Source organism: Scleropages formosus, chromosome 2 (genome assembly GCF_900964775.1).
Source record: "Scleropages formosus chromosome 2, fSclFor1.1, whole genome shotgun sequence".
Lineage (NCBI taxonomy): Eukaryota > Metazoa > Chordata > Actinopteri > Osteoglossiformes > Osteoglossidae > Scleropages > Scleropages formosus.
Genome location: NC_041807.1, coordinates 43431271 through 43453629, shown reverse-complemented (window position 1 = coordinate 43453629; position 22359 = coordinate 43431271). Strand labels below are relative to the sequence as shown.

Genomic DNA, 22359 nt, shown 5'->3' with positions numbered 1-22359 from the left:
CTTTCCTCTGTGGCCAGTAGGAAAACTTCTAGCTCTATAAAAGTACTATGCTATGGTAGTCATTAGTCAAATGTTTTCTTTGTTTTTTATCTGATGTGTTTGTCTTTCTTACGTTATGCCTGTGTTAAAGTGCTCTGTGTCACTGTGTAAGAAGAGCTCTATGAAAATAAATTGAATTGAATTGAACAGAATTGAATTGAAGAGTCCAGGTGAAGGACCAGACACTATTAGATTCCGACATCTCCTTCTGGCTTTATTACATATCGAAATAAAGCAGCTAATTCTAGAAACAGCATCCTGATCTCTGTAAGTGGTGATCTGGGGCCTCCGTGTTTGTCCTTTTGGCCATTCCTCTTCATCTCACTCCTGTTCTCCTCAGAGGCTTTTTGTCGCTGTGGCTCCATCCTGACCTGCTTTCGAACCTGGTTCCTCTTGCTCTTTGGCCACCAGTGACCTCTGTTTGGTATTACGCCTCTAGAAGCGACTGTCAGAAGGACTTCTTTTACCGCTAAGGAGGCACATCCTGCTTTTTCGTTTGGTTCTTCACCAGACACTTCTTGCAATTCCTGTGAAAACTTGCAAAATGACCACAGCAGCACACAACATAAAGCTTGCACATTTACATTTACATTTATTCATTTAGCAGACGCTTTTGTCCAAAGCGACGTACATCTCAGCAAAAGTACAATTTATGCATTACATTAAGAGAAGGAGACGTAGCTGCAGACATGAAAGTCTCAAGTGAACCTTGTTTGTTACCTACCACTTACTGCACCGAGGTCCATCGTTCGAGTAGGTGCATAAAACACAGGATAGACAAATCCTGATACCCTCCCACCATTTTTTTTAAAAAAATATTATAATATACACAAATTAGCAAGTACAATGTCAGCGTAAACGGCTGAATAAAGGTTGTATCTGGGGAATTGACCTTTACGAGTTTATCAGACGCTTTTCTGCAAAGTCACGTGCAATTCAGCGCTTCAGCAAGGGTTGAGTTATAAATGCAGAAACGTGGCTGTTGAAGCACTCAGTGGGTCCAGTACCACTCATTAGCAGCTGCCTGTAGCACTGAGTCTGACAGCAAATCCACAGATGATCACAGGAGAAGGTGTTGGACTCATTGATGGAGCTGTCACGAGCTCAGGAGACAAGTGGCTCTCAAAGACATGGGTTTGAAGGCCTTCTGGACAGAGGGAGTAGGGAGGTAATTATAAGCATATTCATATTTTAAAATAGTGTAACGACCCCGCGTTACAGTTGTAAATAATTGCATTATTTATGGGGGAATAATGTGAAAGGTGGGTGTGCAACCACTGGGGGCACTTCTGGGGAAAATGATGGGGTGACTGTATGATATCTAGAAGTCTCTCAAAACAAGAGAGCCCAGGAGGCCTAAGCAAGCGGGGAAGGATGCTTGTGTGTTGTAGGCTCAGGTCCTGAAGGAAACGGGGTCCTCAGACCATCGAGAGCACTGGCTGTTCAAATAAATCGTTCATGAATCGTTCAACGCTGCCTCTCCGTCCCTCTTCACCCTATCCAAACCCACAGCGCTGCGCGCCCCAATAGATTATAATTACTTTTCATCAGTACAGTTACTGGAGATTAGGCAACTGAAGTGGAAACATCTTTTTTTTTATACGTTTCACCACGGCGCGAGGTGCGTTCTCACCAGTTTTACCACAGTATTTGCTATATCTCAGCCTGTATTTCATTTCGTTTTACCACTGTACACCGTGTATGTGCGCACATACAATTGAACTCTTGACCATCTCGTGTTCACATGTTCAGAAGACCTCGTTTCCTTTTCGAAAGCGAAAGGAAAGGGTCCAAAGTTCGGCTCCGTCGTCGAGCTCATGTCGACCGGGGTAGAAAATCCGAAAAGTTCGTTTCACCCAGAGCAGAGGCGATGACGGTGGCTGGCTCAATAAATTTTCAACGTTACTAGAGAGTAGAGGATTAAAAAAGTGGAGGAAAGAAGAAATTCGCGAGCTGAGTGAGTGCAGAGATGGACATGACTCATGAGGTGGAGCGCGGGGTGAGTGAGTGAGTAACGTTTAGATTTAGTGTGAATAAATAAAGAAAATGAAGTAGCCATACAAAACAGGAAAATAACGGTGATGTGAAGTGAAGTACAGAATATAGTACATGATACGTACATGGAATAAAACTGGCAATCTATTCAGACCGTTTAAGTTCCTGCTGTCTAACATAATGAACGTGACACTAATATTACTGCACATAAAATATTAATACATACAAATGACACTTCTGTTTGAAGATCAAGATCAGACAAGGTAGAATGAAAGCACTGCATCCATCCATGTAAATAACTGAATCCACTGGCTGAAGCTAAAAAGGTGAAACTTCCGTGTTTTTTTGGTAGAATTCAAGCACCTGCTGCTGCGTGTTTGCAGGTGAATGATTGACAGCTCGCTGAGGTCTCACTTGAGCCTCTTTCCTCCTGTGTGTCCAGCGCCCGCTCTTCCTCATCAAGTTACACTGCCAGATACGAGTATAACTTGATTTACAAACTATCTTTATCCAAGATTTTCATATTAAAGCACACAGTCTGAAACCGCTTGTCCCAAGGTTGCGGTGAGCTGGAGCCTAACCCGGCAACGCAGGGCATGAGGTTGGGGGACACACACACACACACACACACCCAGGACGGGATGTCAGTCACACCCGTCACGAGGCACCTCAAGCGGGACTTGAACCCCAGACCCGTCAGAGAGCAGGATGCAAACAAACCCGCTGCACCACCGTGCACCACCATGCCCCCCCCCCCGTTGAAGCTCTTGGCTTGTGGAATTTATACTAAACATATTCAAAAAATGTGAAAAAGTTGCTAACGAAGCAGAACTGCAGGGACATACTGTAGGTGCCTCTGCGTTCAGATCTCGCCTGGCTAGTGGCGTGTTAGGAGTGTGAGAGTGTTGCTTTCAGAAAGAGGTGCATTATGGGAAATGTATGACATTGCATAGGGCTGGCTGGCAGCCATATTGGCTGCGTTCTTTCATTGGATGGCTGCAGAGACAGCAGGGCAATTAGCAGGAAGAGTTCAGCCGATGGTTTTTTGGGAATGCGTGTGCAATTTTGCAGTGGTGCTTTGTTTCATAAAGTCGTTTACAATAAATTTAACATACTCAGCGGAATACTGCCTCTGTTCATTGCTGGGAATTACTCTGGAGTAGTAAGTAGTAAGACTTAATCAACCGCTACACCCCATCCAGGCCCTTTCGCTCGTCTACTTCAGCTCGCTTGGTGGTCCCGCGCGCGAAAGGTAAAGCTCGGAGGTTCTCGGTTCTGGGTCCGTTGTGGTGGAACGACCTTCCCCTGCCACGCAGAACTGCAGAAACTCCGTCTACATTCAAGAAGGGTCTGAAAACTCACCTTTTCCGGATCCACTTCGCCCAAGATCTCCCCAGCTCATTTACGGTGTAATTGTTCACGCATCGTAATGTCATGAGCATCCCCTGATACAACCTTTATTCAGCCACTACACCAGCATTGTACTTGCTTATTTGTGTATCTTAGAATATTAAAAAAAAAAAAAAAAAAAAAAAAAGAAAGAGAATTGGTGGGAGGGTACCGGGATTTGTCTACCCTGTGTTTTATGCACCTACTCGAACGATGAACCTCGGTGCAGCAAGTGGTAGGGAACAAACTAGGTTTGCTTGAGACTTTCATGTCTGCAGCTATGTCTCCTTCTCTTAATGTAATGCATAAATTGTACTTTTACTGAGATTTACATTGCTTTAGACAAAAGCCTCTGCTAAATGAATAAATGTAAATGTAAACTCTAGAAAACTGCCCTGATTTTTCCAAGCATGGTCTGGATAAAAGACAGCAAAGATAACAGGTGTGATGTGTGTCTGTATTGTTTTCTGAGATTTACGTTGTGGAGAGAAGCAACTGCCAAATAAAATTCAATGCAAACATAAGTATTTTATTTCATGCTGAGACTATAGTCCGATATATTTGTGGAAATTTGTGCGGGGTTCTCAGATTGGCTGAGAATGAATTATTATTTTTCACATTTAAGATAGAGGGTTGGGCTTAGGGTTGTGAACCCTAATTGTAACCGTCTCGCCACCTTGTTGGAATTGCACTATGGGGGATATTCTCTTCAGCAGCTTGTCTGTAAGCCACCATGAAGAACGACTCTCTCAGCAGGTCCCGCTGTGCTTTCAGCTGTTAAAGTCAGTGTGTGTTCAGCGACACTCCTGTTCGGAGTTTAGACACACACCCTGGGCAGTCAGGCATCCTGCTGCATTAACCTGCACCTCACACGAGGGAGGGTGGCCTAGAGCATTATTGGAATTTTAAGGGTAAGTGCTACGGGGTGGAAGTTGACTCATAGCGACCGTTGGTGTGGTGATGGAGGGTACGGATGGGGTTTACAACACCTCTGGTCTGTGGGAGGAAAAACACGTGAACACGGGCAGAATGAGCAAATCCCACACTGACTGAGGGAGATTCAAACTCCTGCCGGGCCACCATGCCCCTGTGGGAACTTTATAAGGTTCCCTTACAAGCTGGGGAAGAGGAGTTCCTTTGGCCGTCTCCCCATGCACACAAAGACCGTCTTGGAGAAAATGAGGAAGATCAGCCTGTCGCCAGAGGACAGTCCTCCAGTGGGCCCACTGGCATCCTTCATAAGCTCTTCTCAGACAATTAGGCCTTTGTGCAGAGCTGGGAAGGGAAAATGAGGTGTGCCCCTTGCAGGCCACTGGGAGTCCATTTCTTTCTTCAGTGTCAGTGGAAGCCAGGTCAGCCGGTGCTTCAGGTGTGTGTCACTCACAACCTGGAAGTAAAACCAGTAGCTTCTCTACTTTTTCCCACCACTTGAAGACATTCCCCTTGCTAAGCTATGGAGTCACGTGGAGCCACTGTAGTGACACCCAGCTCTTGACTCCACTGACCTTTACAGAGATTAACTGCTGTTTCTGCACTCACACTGTATTTTTGTGTGTGTGTGTGTGTGTGTGTGTGTGTGTGTGTGTGTGTGTGTGTGTGTGTATACGCTCATGGCCCCCTGACTCAGAAGTGTTTCTCCCTCTGTCGACAGGGCTCATCTATACTAAACGCCTGTCTCTGATCTCCCTGGGCTGTCATGGCTGAACACGGCGAAGCCAGAGAGGTATTGAAAGACATGTTGTTACTGTAGCATGGTAACCCCGCTTTCTCCAGTGCCAATGAGGGTGCTCTTCAAGATGCTTTAGTTTACATGCCTCTATGTCAGACCTGGGCATGATGTAAGCCTCCGGGTCGCATGCGGCCCGGTGAAAAGTCCCATTGAAATTTCTTTTAGGTTATGTTACTGAGATCTTAAAAATATTACAACATTCCGTAAACTAGTTTCTCCCTAAAATGAATGTGTCTTTTATTTAGAAATGTACATGCACACAATGTAAGCACATGCGACTGCACGACTGAAACCGCGTCGTTTAATGACGCTCCGTGTGGAAATAGCGATCGCTGGAGTGCTGCAGTAACAGTATAGCCTCCAGAACGCTGCACCTTACAAAACGAGTGGCAAAAAGAGACAGGTTGGTGCGGAATGCGGGATATGTAACAGCAGCATTCTGCCCAGACAAGGAGGAGTCATTTGAAAAAATTAATTCGGCTTTCGAGACGGACTGAAATGAGGCGGGTTCAGGAAATGGCAGCAAAATGTGGACTCTGGAGCAGCAACGAAGAAGCACCTGGGACAGTTTCACTTACTGCTCATTGGGCCTGGATGAAAGTCGCGATGTTTGTGCGCGGCACAGCCCAGCTTCTCATCTTTGTACGAGGAATAACGGGAAAGTTTGAAATAATTGAGGACCTCGCCTCTGTGCAACCAGCACTGAAAGGCATGACGACTAGGAGACACATAGAGTATATACGTATTAAATTCATGCAGACAACATTTCGGACTAAAAGCTGGTGTTACGACTGATGGAAGTCTGAGTTTGACAGGAAAAAAATATGGGTCGGTTTGTTGAAAAAGATGCAGGATGAAGTATCTGAAATTAATCCAGGACAAAAATGAATATTTTTGCATTGCATTGTTCATCAAGAGATGCTTTGTAAGTCAGTGCCAAAACTTAACCATGTAGTTGATGTTGTGACCAAACTAGGTACCTTCATTAGGGCAGCAGGAACATTAAAGCACCACAGACAGGCAGTTTGCAGTTTTTCTGGAGGACCATGACTCTGAACACAGAGCTGCTCTACCACACAGCTATGAGATCGTCGGCTCAGCCTGGGCACAGTGCTGGAAAGAGTGTGGCACTTAAGCTCAGATGGAGCAGTTTGGGATGGAACGGGACAGGAAGGGAAGGAAAGGAAACGCCTGGACTAAGCAATGATGGCTGCTTGACTGACTGTCATTTGCTGTCGCTGTGACCAGCCTCACGAATGCACTGAACTTCAAATTACAAGGCACAGATGTACTCTATGTGCTCACTAGTACACTTGATCAAGTCCAGTAACAGAGAACTGAGGAGGGGTCATTGTATCTCTAAACTCCTATACACGTGTTCTTATTGTTTTTGTTCAGAAAATGTATTTCCTTCAACGAGTGCTGTAAAGTGGCAAAACAGGGTTACTGAAAGCCTAACAGCAAAGTACCTTTCACACATTTGGTGCAATAAACTAAGTAACCAGATTCAGTTTGACATGTTTTTTGGAATAGAAATGTAGGTGCTATGTAGAATACAATATTTTCCACGACAGAGCTCACAAGATGTATAGTATCTGCATGTGTTCAGCCCCTGATACCGTGGCACATTTCTGATGTAGTCCTCTGTAAAAAAAATTATTGCCCACGCCTGCTCGATGTGAAGCCACACATTCCAACTTAAACAAGGCTATTTAGTTATCTACGCTGATCTGCGCAAAATCATGTTACCATTGTTTTATAATTACATTATATGTTAATATGAAGTTAAATTCTTTGCTAATGACATTCTTATTATTCGAATACATGAGCAGTGCTTGGTGATTTTCTTTCCTTCCCCTCGGAACTGATACTAGAGGACGAGTTACAGTTGTGTGGATTAATGCCCATTGCATTGTCTTCAGCAGTGGCTTCCTGCTCGCCTGCTGCGCTGCCTGGAGGACTGCACTGAGAAGGAGCTCAAACGCTTCAAGTGGCACCTGTGCCAGCGCTTGCGAGACTGTTGGGAACCTGTCCCCCGAGGTCGCTTGGAAAAGCTGGACGAAATGGATGTGGTGGACGCCATGGTGGAAGCGTACACTGTGGAGGGCGCCCTTGAGATCACTCTGCACATCCTCAGGAGGATGGATCTAAATGAGCTTGCATTCAGACTCTGGAGAGACGCACTATGCCGTAAACATGTTTAACATTTTTTCCTAAATTTTCGAGAAACCTGGTTCAGACATGTCCAGTGAGACAGTAATGATTCCCATTATATTCAGAAAAGATATTGTATATGCAGTTTATGAGCCCTTTGGAATCATCAGGATTTCTGCACGAATGGCTCCTAAAACGTGCTTTGTCCTTCATCTAAGTCACAATAATAGATGAACTCTAGTAAAGAAAGTAGTCACCACAAGACTACTGAAAATACACACACACTGGCTGAAACCGCGTGTCCCGAGTGGGATCGCGGCAAACTGGAGCCTAACCCAGCAACACAGGGCATAGGGCTGGAGGGGACACACCCAGGACGCGCAAGGCACCCCAAGCGGGATTCGAACCCCAGACCTGCCAGAGAGCGGGACAGCCCTCCGTGCACCCGTCCCCCCATAGAAAATATTGTTTAAATATTTACATGTTCAGCAAAAATGTGGTTTCCCCATGAGCTATTTGTTTTATCAGGGAATATCTGAGGACAAGTGACTTAAGTGAAGATTAGACAATTTTAGGTACTATTCATGAAGAAATTCCCTTAATTCCAAAGGGTTTACAAACTTTTTAAATAACTGACTGTTTTAGCTCATTGTCTGATTTGCCAAAACATGTAAATACTGCACTTCATGGCCAAAATTATCTGGACACTTGACCATCATACTTATATGAGCTTGTTGGACATCCCATTCCAAAACCATGGGCATTAGTATGCAGTTGCCCCTCCCTTAGCGGCTATATCAGCCTCCACTGTTCTGGGAAGGCTTTCGACAAGATTTTGGAGTGTGTTTATGGGAATTTGTGTCCATTCTGCCAAAAGAGTATTTGTGAGGTCAGTTACTGATGTGGGACGAGAAGACCTGGCTCGCAATTGGCGTTCCAATTCTTTCCAAAGGTGTTCAATAGGGTTGCGCTCAAGTCTCTGTGCAGGCCACTGGAGTTCCTCCACACCAAACTCGTTAAATCATGTCTTTATGGACCTGGCTTTAAGCATAGGGGCACAGTCATGCTGGAATGGAAAAGGGCCTTGCCCACACTGTTGGCGCAAAGTTAGAAGTGCCCAGTTGTCTAAAATGTCTTTGTGTGCTGTACCATTAACAGTACTCTTCACTGGAACTAAAGGGCCTAGCCCAGACCTGGAAAAACAGCCCCAGGCCATTTTCTTTCCTCCACCAAAGTTTACAGTAGGCACTATGCCTTCCGGTAGGTGCGTTCTCCTGGCATCCACCAAACCCAGATTCGTCCATCAGACTTCCAGATATTTAAGCATGATTTATCAGTCCAGAGAACACATTTCTCTGGAGTGTGTGCAGCCTGCAACACGTTGCTCAGAGTCTAACGGCGGCGGCGTACTTTACACCACTCCAGCCAACGCTTGGCATTGCACATAGCGATCTTAGGCTTGTATGCAGCTGCTCTGCCATGGAAACCCATTTCATGAAGCTCCCGACACATATTTCTTGTTCTGATGTCGCTTCCAGAGGCAGTCTGGAACTCTGCAGTGAGTGATGCAATAGATTTCTGCGTGCTACATGCTTCAGTACTCAGCAGCCCCGCTCTGTGAGTTTGCGTGGTCTGCCACTTTGTGAATGAGCTGTTGTTTCTCCTAGATGCTTTCACTTCACAATAATAGCACTTACAGTCGACTGGGACGAAGCAGAAATTTCATGAACCGACTTGCGGCAAAGGTGGCATCCTACGACAGCGTCACGTTTGAAGTCACTGAGCTCTTCAGAATGACCCATTTTACTGCCAGTTTTTGTCAATGGAGACTACATGGCTATGTGCTGTAGTTTATGCACCTGTTAACAATGGGTGTGGCTGAAACATCTGATCTTGATTTGTAGGACGGGTGTCCACATACTTTTGGCTATATAGTGTATATCCCTATAAAGTGAGGAGGTATGCTTGGATTGTCCTTCCTATTACTTTCCCGATATCCGTACTCCCCCTGAGCACTGGAGAATTTCCATTAAAGACAGATGTTCTGTTGATTCCATGTGTCCACCGCCCTACCTGACTGCGGATCATGCAGATTCACACCGAGTGTTCCCATTGTGTTCCCAGCCAGCACAGAGCACAAGCCCACCCTCACAGCAGAAGCGGAAGAAGCGGATCAACAAGAGTTGGCTGAGGACTGCAGCAGTGACTCCGAACACAGTGTGTATTGGGATGCGGAGGAAGGAGATCCTGACTCTCATCCAGCCCAGGATCAAAGCCTCGCTGTGGGATTTGAGGAGGGAGGAGCTGCATCTCGCACAAGTTTTTTTGGCAAGCAAGAGGCGATACAGGCTGCACCTATCACGAGTCTTGCTGCAGGTCTTCACAAGGAAGATGCTGTCTCTGAACAGCATGAGAATGGATGTTCTGCCTTGAGACTCTGTGAGGATCCTGTAGAGCGAGGTGTTCCCCCTGAAAAGGGTCCCTCTGTAGGACATAAGAATGAACATGCTGCAGCTGCCATCAAACTCCTTGGAGATCCCGAGGTGCAAGATGTCACCTCTGAGACGAGTTTCTTTGGTGAGCAAGAAGTGGGAGTTGCTGCCTCGATCTTGAGACCCCCTGGAGACACTGAGAACCAAGATGTTCCCTCTGACAGTAATCTTTCTGGAAAGCATGAGGAAGGGAACAACAACTCAGACAGGAGTCCTCTTGATGAGGCTGTAAGCTGTCAGAGCGAGAGGTAGGAGAAGCCCGTATGACTTTGACCAGGCTTCACTGAGGCCTTGTGGGCTCATGATTGACATGTGAAACATGTACCTCACACTAGCTGTCCTCTGTCTGGTCATCGCAGGGTCCTAAGTTCAGCAGAGCCCAAGAATTTGTTAGAGGTTTTGACCCTGGAGTTAACATTCAAGGTGAACTCGGTATTTCATGCACCTTTTTCTAGTCATGGCTATTTGAGCAGTAAAGAGAACCTGTTGCTTCTCCCTTGTATTCTTCTGTGTGTTTGTTCCAATAAAGTTCGCACTTTTTGATTCCAGATGCTGTGCAAAACGCTGGAGCAGCTGCTGCAGCGTGAGCTGGAACGCTTTAAGAACCGTCTCATTAAGGACTACCCAGAATTATTTGATAGCAGCCTGGAAGAAAAGCATGCACTGGATGTTGTTAAAATGCTGCTAGAGGGTACATCCAGATCAGACTCTCTGAACATCACCTTGCAAGTTCTGAGAAGCATCGATCAGGAAGCACTTGCGAACTCACTAGAGAGGGAGAAGGGTAAGTGTTCACCTAGCCCATCCTTATCCAGTGCAAAAGCTGCAAGCTGATATAGTCACTAAGGGCCATATTAAGGAGGAAATCCATTCAAGTCCTGTAACAAAATGGTAGCTGTTAGCAGATAGCCCTTTAGTTCCCTCAGTATCTCAATATATCTAAATGTAAACAAAAAGTAGACTTACTATTATAAAAAAAAAAATAACATACAGAAACCTCGATAGTATAATAGTGTCACATGGATGATTCCAGTAAGGGTCCTTCATGCCACTTCTCATACCAGTGAAGCAATGAATGATCCTGGGAGGATTATATTTGTTCAATAGGTGTTCATTTTACACAGATACACCCATCTATTTAAAACTGCATAATGAACAACAATTCAGTTTTCTCTTTGGATACTTTCACTGACTAGTAAAGTGAAGACTGTACACTCTTCGTAACAGGGAGTGTACAGCACGCTCCTCCAAACTGCTTAGGTTCCACCGCCAAACCCAGAGTTTGTCTCACGCCATGCAACAGACCCAAAAAGCCTCTGAGACTACAGTGCCGTTTTCCATGTGCTCTGATCATGTGAAATGTGGCCTGTAGAGTGACAGTTTTGAGAACAGAATGTAATATTTTTGGTATGGTTTCCACTGGTTCGTAGTGTTTGTATATTTTCAGCAAGTAAACCATCAGTACAACAAATGCCTCTGTACCTGGAATGCATATGAAAGGCAGCCACTGAGAGTAAATATTGTATTGTACTGTCAATAAAGACACAAAATAATATTAAGGTACACTTAGACTATCGAGATAGACTGGTAGATAAAATGATTATTAATCCATGTAGTTCCATCAAAGTTCCACATCAGTGTTCATTAATGGCCCACTCTGCACACCACACACTTCTGTTCAAAGGAAATTGTGGAGAAAATGTATCTGCTCCCATGTGCGGACTATTATAGTCAATGCTCAAAGTGTAAACCTCCTCTTTTTCAGAGAATGCTATTAGAAAATTCCAGAACGAGCTGTTTTTCAAGTTGAAAAGGGAATTTAAACGCATATTTTAAGGAATGGCAGAGCAAGAAAGCCTGCTCTTGTGTGGAGCTTACAGGAAGGAGGACATGAGGATGAACACAGAACGCAGCATTCTGACAACCGGCTCTGAATCTCTGCAGCCAGGTGTCTACAAAAGACCTCTGGAGACCAACGTGGGCACTTTCAACATGGATGGGTTACCAAAGTTCACCTGACAGTCCTGGAAAGTGAAGTGGTTGCACTATAAACCATGGGTGTGCTTGGCATTTTAGAAGGAAACTTGCTGCATCTCTGCCATCACATTGTGTCCGTTTGTGTGTCACTGTTCTCCACCAACAGAGCACAGAGTTACAGCAACAACCACTGAACCGGCTTCTCTCAGAGGGGTTAAGTTTCCTTTATGTAGCACACAGTACTGGATGGTAACACCAACACCACACTCCTTGTATTACAGCCTGTCTCCCAGCAGGCTGATGGAAAGCGTGTGTGATGTGTGGCCCCAGCTTGCAGACTGAGCTCCCTGCTAATGGAGTGGGAGTGCAAATCTCAGGAATGCTGATATTGCAAGACACGGGACAAATAAAATGAAATACAAACGCAAAGCAGAGTATTTAGCGAATAGTCTGAGTAACCCTGGGCACCCTAGCAGCCCCACAGAACTTGGAGTTGGACAGAAGAGTGACTGCAGAGCGACTGCCAAACGTCCCACGTCTTGGGAAGGCGTCCTGATGCAACGCGTCGACCCGAGTGCCTCTTGAAGAAAACTCATTTTCACTGCTACTGTACATGTTAGTATCGCTTGATCTTTGCTCAGTTTAAGAATCGTCATTTCCTTAATTGCCGAAGTCATAAATCTTGTACGATGCCTCTGTTGGTCTTACCCACTGTGGAATTTTGGTTCACTGTCCCCCAAGCAACAAAATGTGCACAGAGTATTGCATTTGCTGTACATTAGTGAAAAAGGGGGGTGCGGTGGCGCAGTGGGTTGGACCGCAGTGCTGCTCTCCGGTGGGTTTGGGGTTCAAGTCCCGCTTGGGGTGCCTTGCGGCGGACTGGCGTCCCGTCCTGGGTGTGTCCCCTTCCCCCTCCGGCCTTACGCCCTGTGTTGCCGGGTAGGCTCCGGTTCCCCGTGACCCCGTAAGGGACAAGCGGTTCTGAAAATGTGTGTGTGTGTGTGTGTGTGTGTGTGTGTGTGTGTGTGTGTGTGTGTAGTGAAAACGTCACAAAAAAAGACGCTTCAAAAACAATGATCTGCATAAAAAGACAATAAATCGAGTGTGTGCAGCCTGCTCCCAAGCAGCCACACGACTGGTCCCCTGGTTTATCGGAGTTGACAAAATGCTCAACACATTACTGGTGAAGCCACTCAGTTGGTGTGATTCCTAGAGTCTAAACTTAACAGTTACAAAGTGATCTGTATCTGCATCTGCATTAATTCTTTCTCAGGGCACAGCTACTAGAGATTCAACAGTTACCTCACTCTTATCTTGCTTTCTCTGTTGTGCGCTTGGCTTTTAACAGGAAAACACTCACTCACACTGTAATCAGAGCTTGACATTAACACCTGCCACCCGCCAAATGCGGGTAGAAAACGGCGATGGCGGGTACCTCAATCACCCCCACTAGCCACTTTGGCGGGTGACGTTTTGGTGGCATGAAAAATAAAGTTCACAAAACTCTCCTTAGACGATCAAGTCAATGTCATCCTAAATAAAACGACTCCCATGAGCACTTGCTGCACAGTGTGTGCACGCATACTATTGGGCGCAGAAAAGTTGAAAATGTGGCGGCATATTAAGGGTATGAGAAGACTAGGTAAACAAACAGATAACACAGCACAAAAACAGAAGAGAGTAGATCAAGATCAAGATGAGACAAAGAAAACTAGGATTTTCAATGAAAAGTGGAGACGGTCGGAGGACGAAGACCGGTTTGTTGTCAGAACTTAGAGAGCATTGCTGTGAAAGTACTTGTCATGATGAAGTGAAGTCGTCACAGTTTGAAAAGATGATGCTGCTTTTGCGCAAAGTCCACGCGATCAGGAAGTATGGCGGACCCTTCACTCGTAACTCGTGGATAGGCGAGGAAGTATTGATCAAAAGTAACATTACTGTACTTGATTGCTGGTAACTACATTAATTTTACACATTTTAAGATAAGCAAGGTAACTTAGTTTACATGTAATACCATCGTCAGCTAGGCAGGAATTTCAGAATGTAGGCAGATGAAATTAAAAAGGTCTGAGCAGCCAAATTAACATTAAGGCTATACTAGCAAAAAAAAGAAAGGAAAAAAAAAAAAAAATATATATATATATATATATATATATATGTGTGTGTATTATATATATATATATGTGTGTTTAAAAAAAGTTACCTGTTTTATTAAGCAAGATGAAATTGTTATTTTTTTCAACAATGTGGATGCACAAAAAGGCTGAACTTATTTTTGTTCAAATAAATGATCAAACAATGCAGTTACAGGCTCCAGTTACCTTTTATTTATGTGTGGGGGGAGGGGCATTTTGGCTAGTGACTTTGGAAAATCACTAGCCACAGTGGCCGGTGAGCCAAAACATTAACATCAAGCCCTGCATGTAATCCTTTGCTTCAGAAAGTGCTCAGCTAGTACCCATGACCCTGTGACAAGTAACATGTAAACGAGGCCACGCCCATGTTCAGCCTCCAACCGTCACAGCACCACGCTTGGCAAGCACACCGTTTCCGTGGAGACGCTGAGCCCAGCAAAAGCCGACTGGCGCTGAAACTCGTTGCGAAGCCTCTTGGCCCAGAGGTCTCGTGCAGTCTGGGTCTCTGACACAAGGCCTTCTGGGACGCTGAAGGAATACAGACAGCACTTGTCGCTCCCAGAGACTGCCGCACAGAGGGCACTAGCGCGCATCACCTGCAGCGGTACCATGCCCAGGCAATTGGTGGAGTCGCGTCGCGGATCGAACCAATACGTAACAGGGTAGCCCAGCAGGAGCCCAAACAGGGAGCAAAGGTTCCAACCATCGAAAAGCTGAACATCAAGCGTGCGCACCAGTGGTGCGTCAAACTGAGAACTCTGGGCCAGCGCTCTGAAGTTACCCAGGATGCTCTGCACCACCTTGTCCATCCCAGTGGAGTCCAAGTCCACGACCGTGGGCCGAACCTGGTGCTGCCCCACGTCGACCACAGTGACTGATGTTCTGTTGAGGAGCAGCTCCTCCAAGCGCATGATGCTCAGCTTCTGGTTCACGATAAGAACACTATCATCAATTACCAGCAGATGTAGCTCTCTGCCCACAAACTCCGCCTCCTGCAGGTCGCACAGGTAGCGCCGCACCTGATCTGGACTGGCACAGTTGGTGTCGTACAGCAGCGCAGGTTTCAGCCCTAAATCTACAGCTTGCACCTGGGCTGCCAGGCCCAGACACGCAGAGGCAGACAAGCGGCTCCGCTTCTTCCCCGAGGCCAGATGGCGGCGCGCTGTGCAGACCCATGTGCACGACATGGCCGACTCACACCCAGATGCTCTGAAATTCCAACAGAGATTGTGTGAATGAACAGGCTGGGTGTAAGACAGTGATGGATTCCATCTACTAGCGTATGGTGACTCTAATCATGCTTTAAATAGCTATTTAAGTTGGTTTAAAAATCTTCCTCAATCTAGAATGGCCAGTAGGGGGCGGCCAGTGGCACCCAAACTCCTACACATTGGTATACAGCCAACCTTTTATTTGTATTACGTCTCCTGATCCTTGTTCGGCACACAGTCATTGTGCACCTCCAAATGAATTCAACTGAATGGGTTTGAATTGCACGTCCTGTACTCGTACCAAGAGTACCAACATCATCAACCCAAACAAAGAGCATCTGTACCACCAGTTTCAACCCAGACCAATATAATCAACATCATCAACACAAAGGTCTCCCTCCTCTCCTTCCTGTCTAAAACTCTAGAGTGGGTGGCCTGTGATCATCTGTCTGATTTCCTCACCCGGATACATGTCCTCGATGGACATCGGTCTGGTTTTAAAGTCGGTCACTCTTCCCGTCTCTCTCCTGCGTGATGTTCCTGCTACTGCCATCAAACCTCTACAGCTGATACGGAGTACCGTGGTAAAAGTTGTGTTTGACTTGCCAAAGTGTTTGCGTGTATCTCCTCTACTCATTTCCCTGCACTGGCTTCCTATAGCTGCCCGGATCAAATTTAAGACCCTGGTTATTGCCTATAAATGCATCAACAGAACTGCTCCCAGATATTTACAAGACTTGATCAACCGCTACACCCCAACCAGACCCCTTCGCTCATCTACTTCCGGCCGCTTGGTGGTCCCACGCACAGAAGGTAAAGCACGGAGGTTCTCGGTTCTGGCTCTGTTGTGGTGGAACGACCTTCCCATCTCACTCAGAACTGCTGAATCTGTGTCTACGTTCAAGAAGGGTCTCAAAACTCACCTTTTCCGGACTCACTTCACCCAACATCTCTCCACCTCATGTATGGTGTCAGTGTTAATGGACCGTAACTTTATGATCATCCCCAGATAAGGCTTTACACAGCTACTACTCCGGCATTGTACGTGAATGTTTGTGTACTTAATTAATTGATTGATTGATTGATTGTAGGAAGGTGATCAGGATTAGTCTATCCTGAGTTTCATGCACCTACTCGAGCGATGAACATCGATGCATCAGGTGGAAAGTAAGAAACTAGGTTTCCTTAAAAATCACGTCTGCAGCCATGTCTCTTTCTCCTAATGTATTGTACACATTGTATTTTCTATGAGATGTACATAATTTTAGAGGAAAGTATCTGATAAACTAATAAATGTAAATGTAAAGAGCATTAGACAGTGCCACCAGTTCCAACGCAAACCAACACAGCACCAATCTTACACCCTTTACTGAATTTTTTAACATGCCCTTCATTAACAAACTGCATGTTTTGTACTTTATTCATAAATACTTCACTCAGACGGTAAGAAGAAGGAGAAAAACTTAGGGCACGGTGGCGCAGCAGTGGTTCGAGTCCCTCTTGGGGGTCTTGCGATGGACTGGCATCCCGTCGTGTCCGTGTGTGTGTGTCCCTGTGTCCCTGTGTCCCTCCAGCCTCGCGCCCTATAGTATATAGTATCGTATATGTTGCCGGGCGGGTAGGATCCGGTTCACCGCGACCCCGTTTGGGACAAGCAGGTTAAGACAATGTGTGTGTAAGTAAATGCCCCAGTTTTGAGCATTCACGCAGTGGCTGCTTGGTGGACATCAGTCACTGACTCAGTGAGTGTAATAATAAAAAAAATAAAAAAAAATAAAAACCCAGCCTACGCTACAGAGTTCAATCACGTCAGAATCAACAACACAGTTTACACCAAATTCTATTATTTCATGCGCTACTTCTCGTACTACAGATAATTAAGTTTGCATGTAGTTTCGTTCATCAGTTCAGTAAATGTCGTAACTGAAACAAGAGCCGCCTCACCGTTAGCTTTCTCTTCGCTAACTTTGTCATTTTAAACACTCTTCAGAAAACACACGACATCATGGCGGCGCCTCGTCCCTTTTTTCTTCTTGCCTTCTTCGCCACGGCACTTTGGGGTTCGCCAAACACTCTGCTGCCCCCTGCAGCTCTGGAGGGCAACGACACGTTTAAGTTCGTTCGTTCGTTCGTTCGTTCGTTCGTTCGTTCGTTCGTTCGTAAGCGGCTTACAGTGCAACCCATCTACTATTATTAGCCCATTTATAGAGCTGTGTAATGATGACGTATTATTGTGGAGACCGAGGGGTTGTCGCCCTCCGCCTGCCCGCCCGCGCGCGCTGGCTGTTATACTTGTTCGTGTACAGATTTGTGCCCCGCACGTTTTGGAGTTTAATGTTCTTTATTTTGGGGGGTGCGATGGCGCAGTGGGTTGGATCAGGTCCTGCTCTCCAGTGGGTCTGAGGTTCGAGTCCCGCTTGGGGTGCCTTGCGACGGACTGGCGTCCCGTCCTGGGTGTGTCCCCTCCCCGCGACCCCGTATGGGACAAGCCGTTTCAGAAAGTGTGTGTGTGTGTGTGTGTGTGTGTTCTTTATTTTATCGTGAAGACAGCTGTGTGAAGCATAAGTCACCCATGGTTGCCTACAAGATTATATTAAATGAAGAGCTTCCACTTTTTCCGTGTCCGTCCGGGTTTATACACCTTTTTTGGAATACACGTGAGGATCTGGGCTAACTCCTTAGCCAGATCGTTACAGCTGGGTTAATGTTACTGGAGAAATTCAGGGTAAACACCTTGCTCAACGGTACTGCTGCTGGAAGTGGGATTTGAGTCTGCAACCTTTGGAGTCAAAGGCAGCTCTCAAGTACCAGCTGCCCCCTATAGTGTCCACACGCACGCACGCAGAGTTCTGTGCTCCTCTTGCATCCATAGCGTCCGCTGCGGTTGAGTCCATCCGTCTGTTTGCTTCTCGTCCCCTTCTTGTCGTTTTCCGACTTCTCCATCATCACCGTCTTTCTGAGCGAATCCGGCCGTCTCACCGTGTGTCCGCAGTACGACCACCTCGGTCTCGCCCTTTGAGCTGCCAGCGATAGTTTCGTTTGGTCCCACATCCATCGGCTTGTTTTCCTGCCTGTTCGCGTTGTCCTTACAAGCGTCCTTCAACTCCATGGCTGAAAAAAGTCCACGTTTCTCCCATTTTATTTTTTTTCTTTAAAGTCCACATTTCACGTCCGTGATGCTACTGAAAGGCACAACTGGCTGAACAATTCTCATCACAATCAGCTTCACGTCTGAGGACCTTCTCTTTCTCTGCAGCTCTTCAGCGTAACTCTCCGTGGACGGGCGGCGCCGGTCACGCTCAGGGTCCCGTGTCACTGTCCGCATTTTGCGGTTTCTTTCCGGGCCCTCAACTCCGAGCAGTTTGCCAAAGGACCCGAGCAGGAGCACCAGGGTGATGATGGACACGCAGTTCATTTAGGTTTATTCATTAATGTGACACTTTTCTCCAAAGCGACTTACCGTGTTAAACTTTCAGTTATTTTCCCATTTATACAGCTGGGTAATTTTTATTTTTTATTGGTTCATGGTCCAGCACCACCTTGGCTGTGAGAGAGAAGAGGGACAGCTGGACAGTAGGAGACACAGGGGGCTGACGGACAGGGGTGTGGACACAGCGACACACCCTTTCTGCTGTCTCAGTGTATGTGAGAGAGTGTGGGCCGCAGCACCACAAGCTCTCTGTCCCATGGGGCACAGCACCACATTTTCCCTCCGGTACTATGGTACCTCTTTAGGACGTGCAACATTTTGGAACCTAGAACCTTCTGGTAAGTTGAGGCAAAACGTGGGACAAAATGAACAGCATCAGGCAGTGAAAGATTATTATTAAACTGTATGTTTTAACTGTAACGTTCTCAAGAAACTGAAAAGGGACCGCAGACACCCTGCAGGTGGCTGACAGAACGTACCTTAATAGTATATGTGTACTATAGTAAAAGAAGAAACACAAGTAAAACACACTGTACACTCTAGAAAGATCATGTTCACTGTTTTCATTGCTGGGAGGATGTTGGGAGATGCTGGGAGGACACCGGAGAATGTTCTGAGGACAAAACATTTTGTTGGGAGCGACCTCAAGGGCTATGTCCCCCTCCCCCCAAGCTGCCGGTTGCAGGGCTCATAGCGGTTATAAGACCCTCTCCTTGCCCTTGGAGCCCTGACAGCTCTGCAGCAGGCTGTAGAACTGCTTCAGGTGGCTCACGATGTTGTCCGTGGAGATCTGCAGGCGTATGCCGCCGCTGTCGAGGGAGCGCGTCCCATCGCTCGAGAACATCTCGCTGACCATGTGAGCCATCACGGGCACCACCTGCAGTGACAGACAGGGGGCACTGTGTGGCACAAGAGCCATCTGTCACTGGCAGGCGCGCACACACACACCCTTGCTCCTCACCTGCACCGTGATGAGCTTCCTCTCACGCGGCCTGCCATCCGGCCGCTGTTCGGAGACAGGGCCACACCTGAGGAAGACGGTGCAGAACAGCTGCTGCACCCACACTTCCGCAGCACCCACCATGGACACCCACCTGTGGGCACAAAAGAAGGAAGGGAAGAGGGTGTTTCTTCAGCCATGTCTTCATCCTCCAGCTCTGTGTTTTTGTCCTCCCACGTACCTGAACCAGTGGAGCCTGAGGGCCAGCAGGGGACACTCAGATCAGGGGTCAGGTGCCAGTAGTTTGTGGGTTCACACCCCCCACTGTGACCGTGTTGCAGAATTTCAGTCACACAGCTCATGTTCATGCAGATACACCAAGGGGACATGAAGGAGTTGCTGACACACATTCCATATCAAGGTGTTATTTAAAGTGTCCCCGCATTTCCACACTGCTTTACATGTAACTTAGAAGTGCTCATTCATTGCAATTTCTTCAGACATTATCACTTTAATGTTGTATACTATCTGTAATGTCTGGTAACATCTTACGTGCTCAATGTGTCTCAAAGAGCTCCACCACCTCAAATACACATCAAATATAAATGCAAGTGTCCCTGGCCAATAAAGCGTGAGATATCCATCCGTCCATTTGTCCATCTATTGATCTTTATCCATCTATCCATCTCACCCCTCACATTAAGCGCTGGTCCTTACCAGGGACACAGCAGTTCACCGCCTATCCAGTAACCACTGGGTATAAGGCCAGGACAGGGCAGCCAAACCACTCTCACTCTCTCTCTCTCTCTCTCTCACACACACACACACACACACACACACACACACACACACACACACACACGCAGACTACGGGCTAGGGGTTGAGTCACATGCGCCATGGGTGAGCTGCCATCGCACTTGGAGGCCAGAATAGAAAGTGCAGAAAGGAAGAAAGCGTAAACATGTTTGCCAACAGAACACCATGGCCCACCAGAGACACTCATGATGGGTATCATGTCTGTCCTTTAGCCAGTCCACAATCACTCGAGTGGAGAATCACCAACTTCCTCCATCATATTTAATTGAGCGTGGTTCCTCCTATCATATCATGTTCACAGAAAATACACACCCTTCTCCAACAAGCAACGCAGTAAAACAGCATTGTGATTTGCAGTGATAACTGAGCTTCTTCACCTCTGCCCGCTTGGTGGTCCCACATTTACATTTATTAATTTAGCAGATGCTGTTGTCCAAAGCGACGTACATCTCAGCAAAAGTACAATTTATGCAATATGCACACACAGGAGGTAGAACATCAAAAGCACAAAGGTTTTCAGTTCTACCTCTACTGTGGTGGAATGAGCTCCCCTGTCACTCAGAACTGCTGAATCCCACTGAAAACTCAACAAGTGTCTCGAAACACACCTCTTTTAGACTCGCTTCTCCCCTGATCTGCTAAGTGCTCCATAAATGTGTACTGTATTATTGTTTTAAATAAAAAGCCCAGCATGCAGCTGCTTATGTGGTAGTACATATTGGTGTAGTGCTGTATTGTTGTAGTACTTTACCAGTGTAGTACCGTACTAGTGTGCTGGTGTAGTATTTTACCAATGTAGTACTGTACTAGTGTGCTGGTGTAGGACTTTACCAGTGTAGTACTGTAGTAGTGTGACACAGCCAAAGCACATCAGTAGCTCTCTACCCCCCAGGTACCACAGTGAGCTACTCTTAAGTGGAAAAAACTCAGATTTTTATCTACTTGTACAAACGGAGCCTTTTTTACAGTTCTACTGCAGTGTTCACATTATTATTATTATTATTATTATTATTATTATTATTATTATTATCAGTGTGGTTTGGAAAATGTCAGTGTTACAGAGCAGTGCAAGAAACAGGACATATTGTATTTTTTATTGTTTGAGTTGGTGTTGTTGATGTTGTGTGGGAAGGTGTTGTTTGTATTTGGTTGTCAACTTATAATTGCTGATGAATGATTGGCATTGAGTTTAATTGTACAATTTGGAATGCGATTTGTAGAACTGCCACTAGATGTCCATACGTTAATTACATTCTTTGTTTTTTGCGTAAATGCCAGAGCAGTAGGGAAGAAGAGTTTTTGCCTCAGAGTGTACAAGTGGAGCGACGGATGTTTTGTTGGCATTTTAATTAAATGTAACGTTTTTATTAGAAACCCCGGAGTCGGTCTCGTCATTTGCGAACTTGAGAAGCTGCAACGGTGTTTCGTGACAACAACAGGACATGTGTTTTCATACAAAAGTCTCAGTGCATCAGAGACACACACACACACACACACACACACACACACACACACACACACACACACACACACTGCTCAGATTGTTCATCTGGCTCTTTCCTCCACAGTGGCTTACACTGATTTACCCATTTGTACAGTGGTATCAGTTCAGGCTAAGGGCATCACAGCAGGAAGGGCATTCGAACCCGAGTCCATCCTTGTTGCTCCCTATCCAGGGAGGTGGACAGGCTGTTTTCGTGCTCACTGTATGTGTGTACGTTGTACTTTTACCGCACGCCGGTGTATTCCTGCACATAAACTGCTCTAGTGGACCAGCTACTGAGTTTGTTTCCCAAATTCTGCCATCATGCTGCACATCTGTTGTTCTGTGACACGTTTCATATTTCGAAAACTTTTCTGTTCTTTTTTGATATCTGGACATGCAGAGTGAAGCGGGTGTGTAATGTTGGGTGGTGTTTTCTGTGTGATAACTGTGTTTCTTGTAAGAGTGAACTTTAACGTTAATGGAAGTGTACATTAGGAGAGGCTCCAGTGCCCCCCGACAACAAAGTTGGAAGTTGTGGAAGCTGGAGTACTTTTTTGACCCGGTA

The 22359-nt window shown here is 46.2% G+C and overlaps 2 protein-coding genes across 4 annotated transcripts; one reads left to right on the top strand and one right to left on the bottom strand.

The window, feature by feature from the left end:
* The first annotated feature begins 1820 nt into the window (after positions 1–1820).
* Positions 1821–12623, top strand: LOC108931237 (uncharacterized). 2 transcript variants are annotated; one of them, XM_018746895.1, is made up of 7 exons: positions 1821–2038; positions 5075–5146; positions 7075–7342; positions 9431–10046; positions 10158–10221; positions 10348–10582; positions 11564–12623. In XM_018746895.1, the coding sequence occupies exons 2-7, from the start codon at positions 5120–5122 to the stop codon at positions 11632–11634; spliced, it is 1281 nt and encodes a 426-aa protein (XP_018602411.1). In that variant the 5' UTR covers positions 1821–2038; positions 5075–5119; the 3' UTR covers positions 11635–12623. The 2 variants fall into 2 exon arrangements, with proteins under 2 accessions (XP_018602411.1, XP_018602412.1); XM_018746896.1 differs by having other exon boundaries at positions 1821–2046.
* Positions 12624–14088: 1465 nt separating this feature from the next.
* Positions 14089–17212, bottom strand: c2h1orf74 (chromosome 2 C1orf74 homolog). 2 transcript variants are annotated; one of them, XM_018746902.1, is made up of 3 exons: positions 17066–17212; positions 14930–15119; positions 14089–14833 (listed from the first exon to the last, which is right to left on the bottom strand). In XM_018746902.1, the coding sequence occupies exons 2-3, from the start codon at positions 15095–15097 to the stop codon at positions 14294–14296; spliced, it is 708 nt and encodes a 235-aa protein (XP_018602418.1). In that variant the 5' UTR covers positions 15098–15119; positions 17066–17212; the 3' UTR covers positions 14089–14293. The 2 variants fall into 2 exon arrangements, with proteins under 2 accessions (XP_018602418.1, XP_018602417.1); XM_018746901.1 differs by having other exon boundaries at positions 14089–15119.
* Between the last annotated feature and the right edge of the window lie 5147 nt (positions 17213–22359).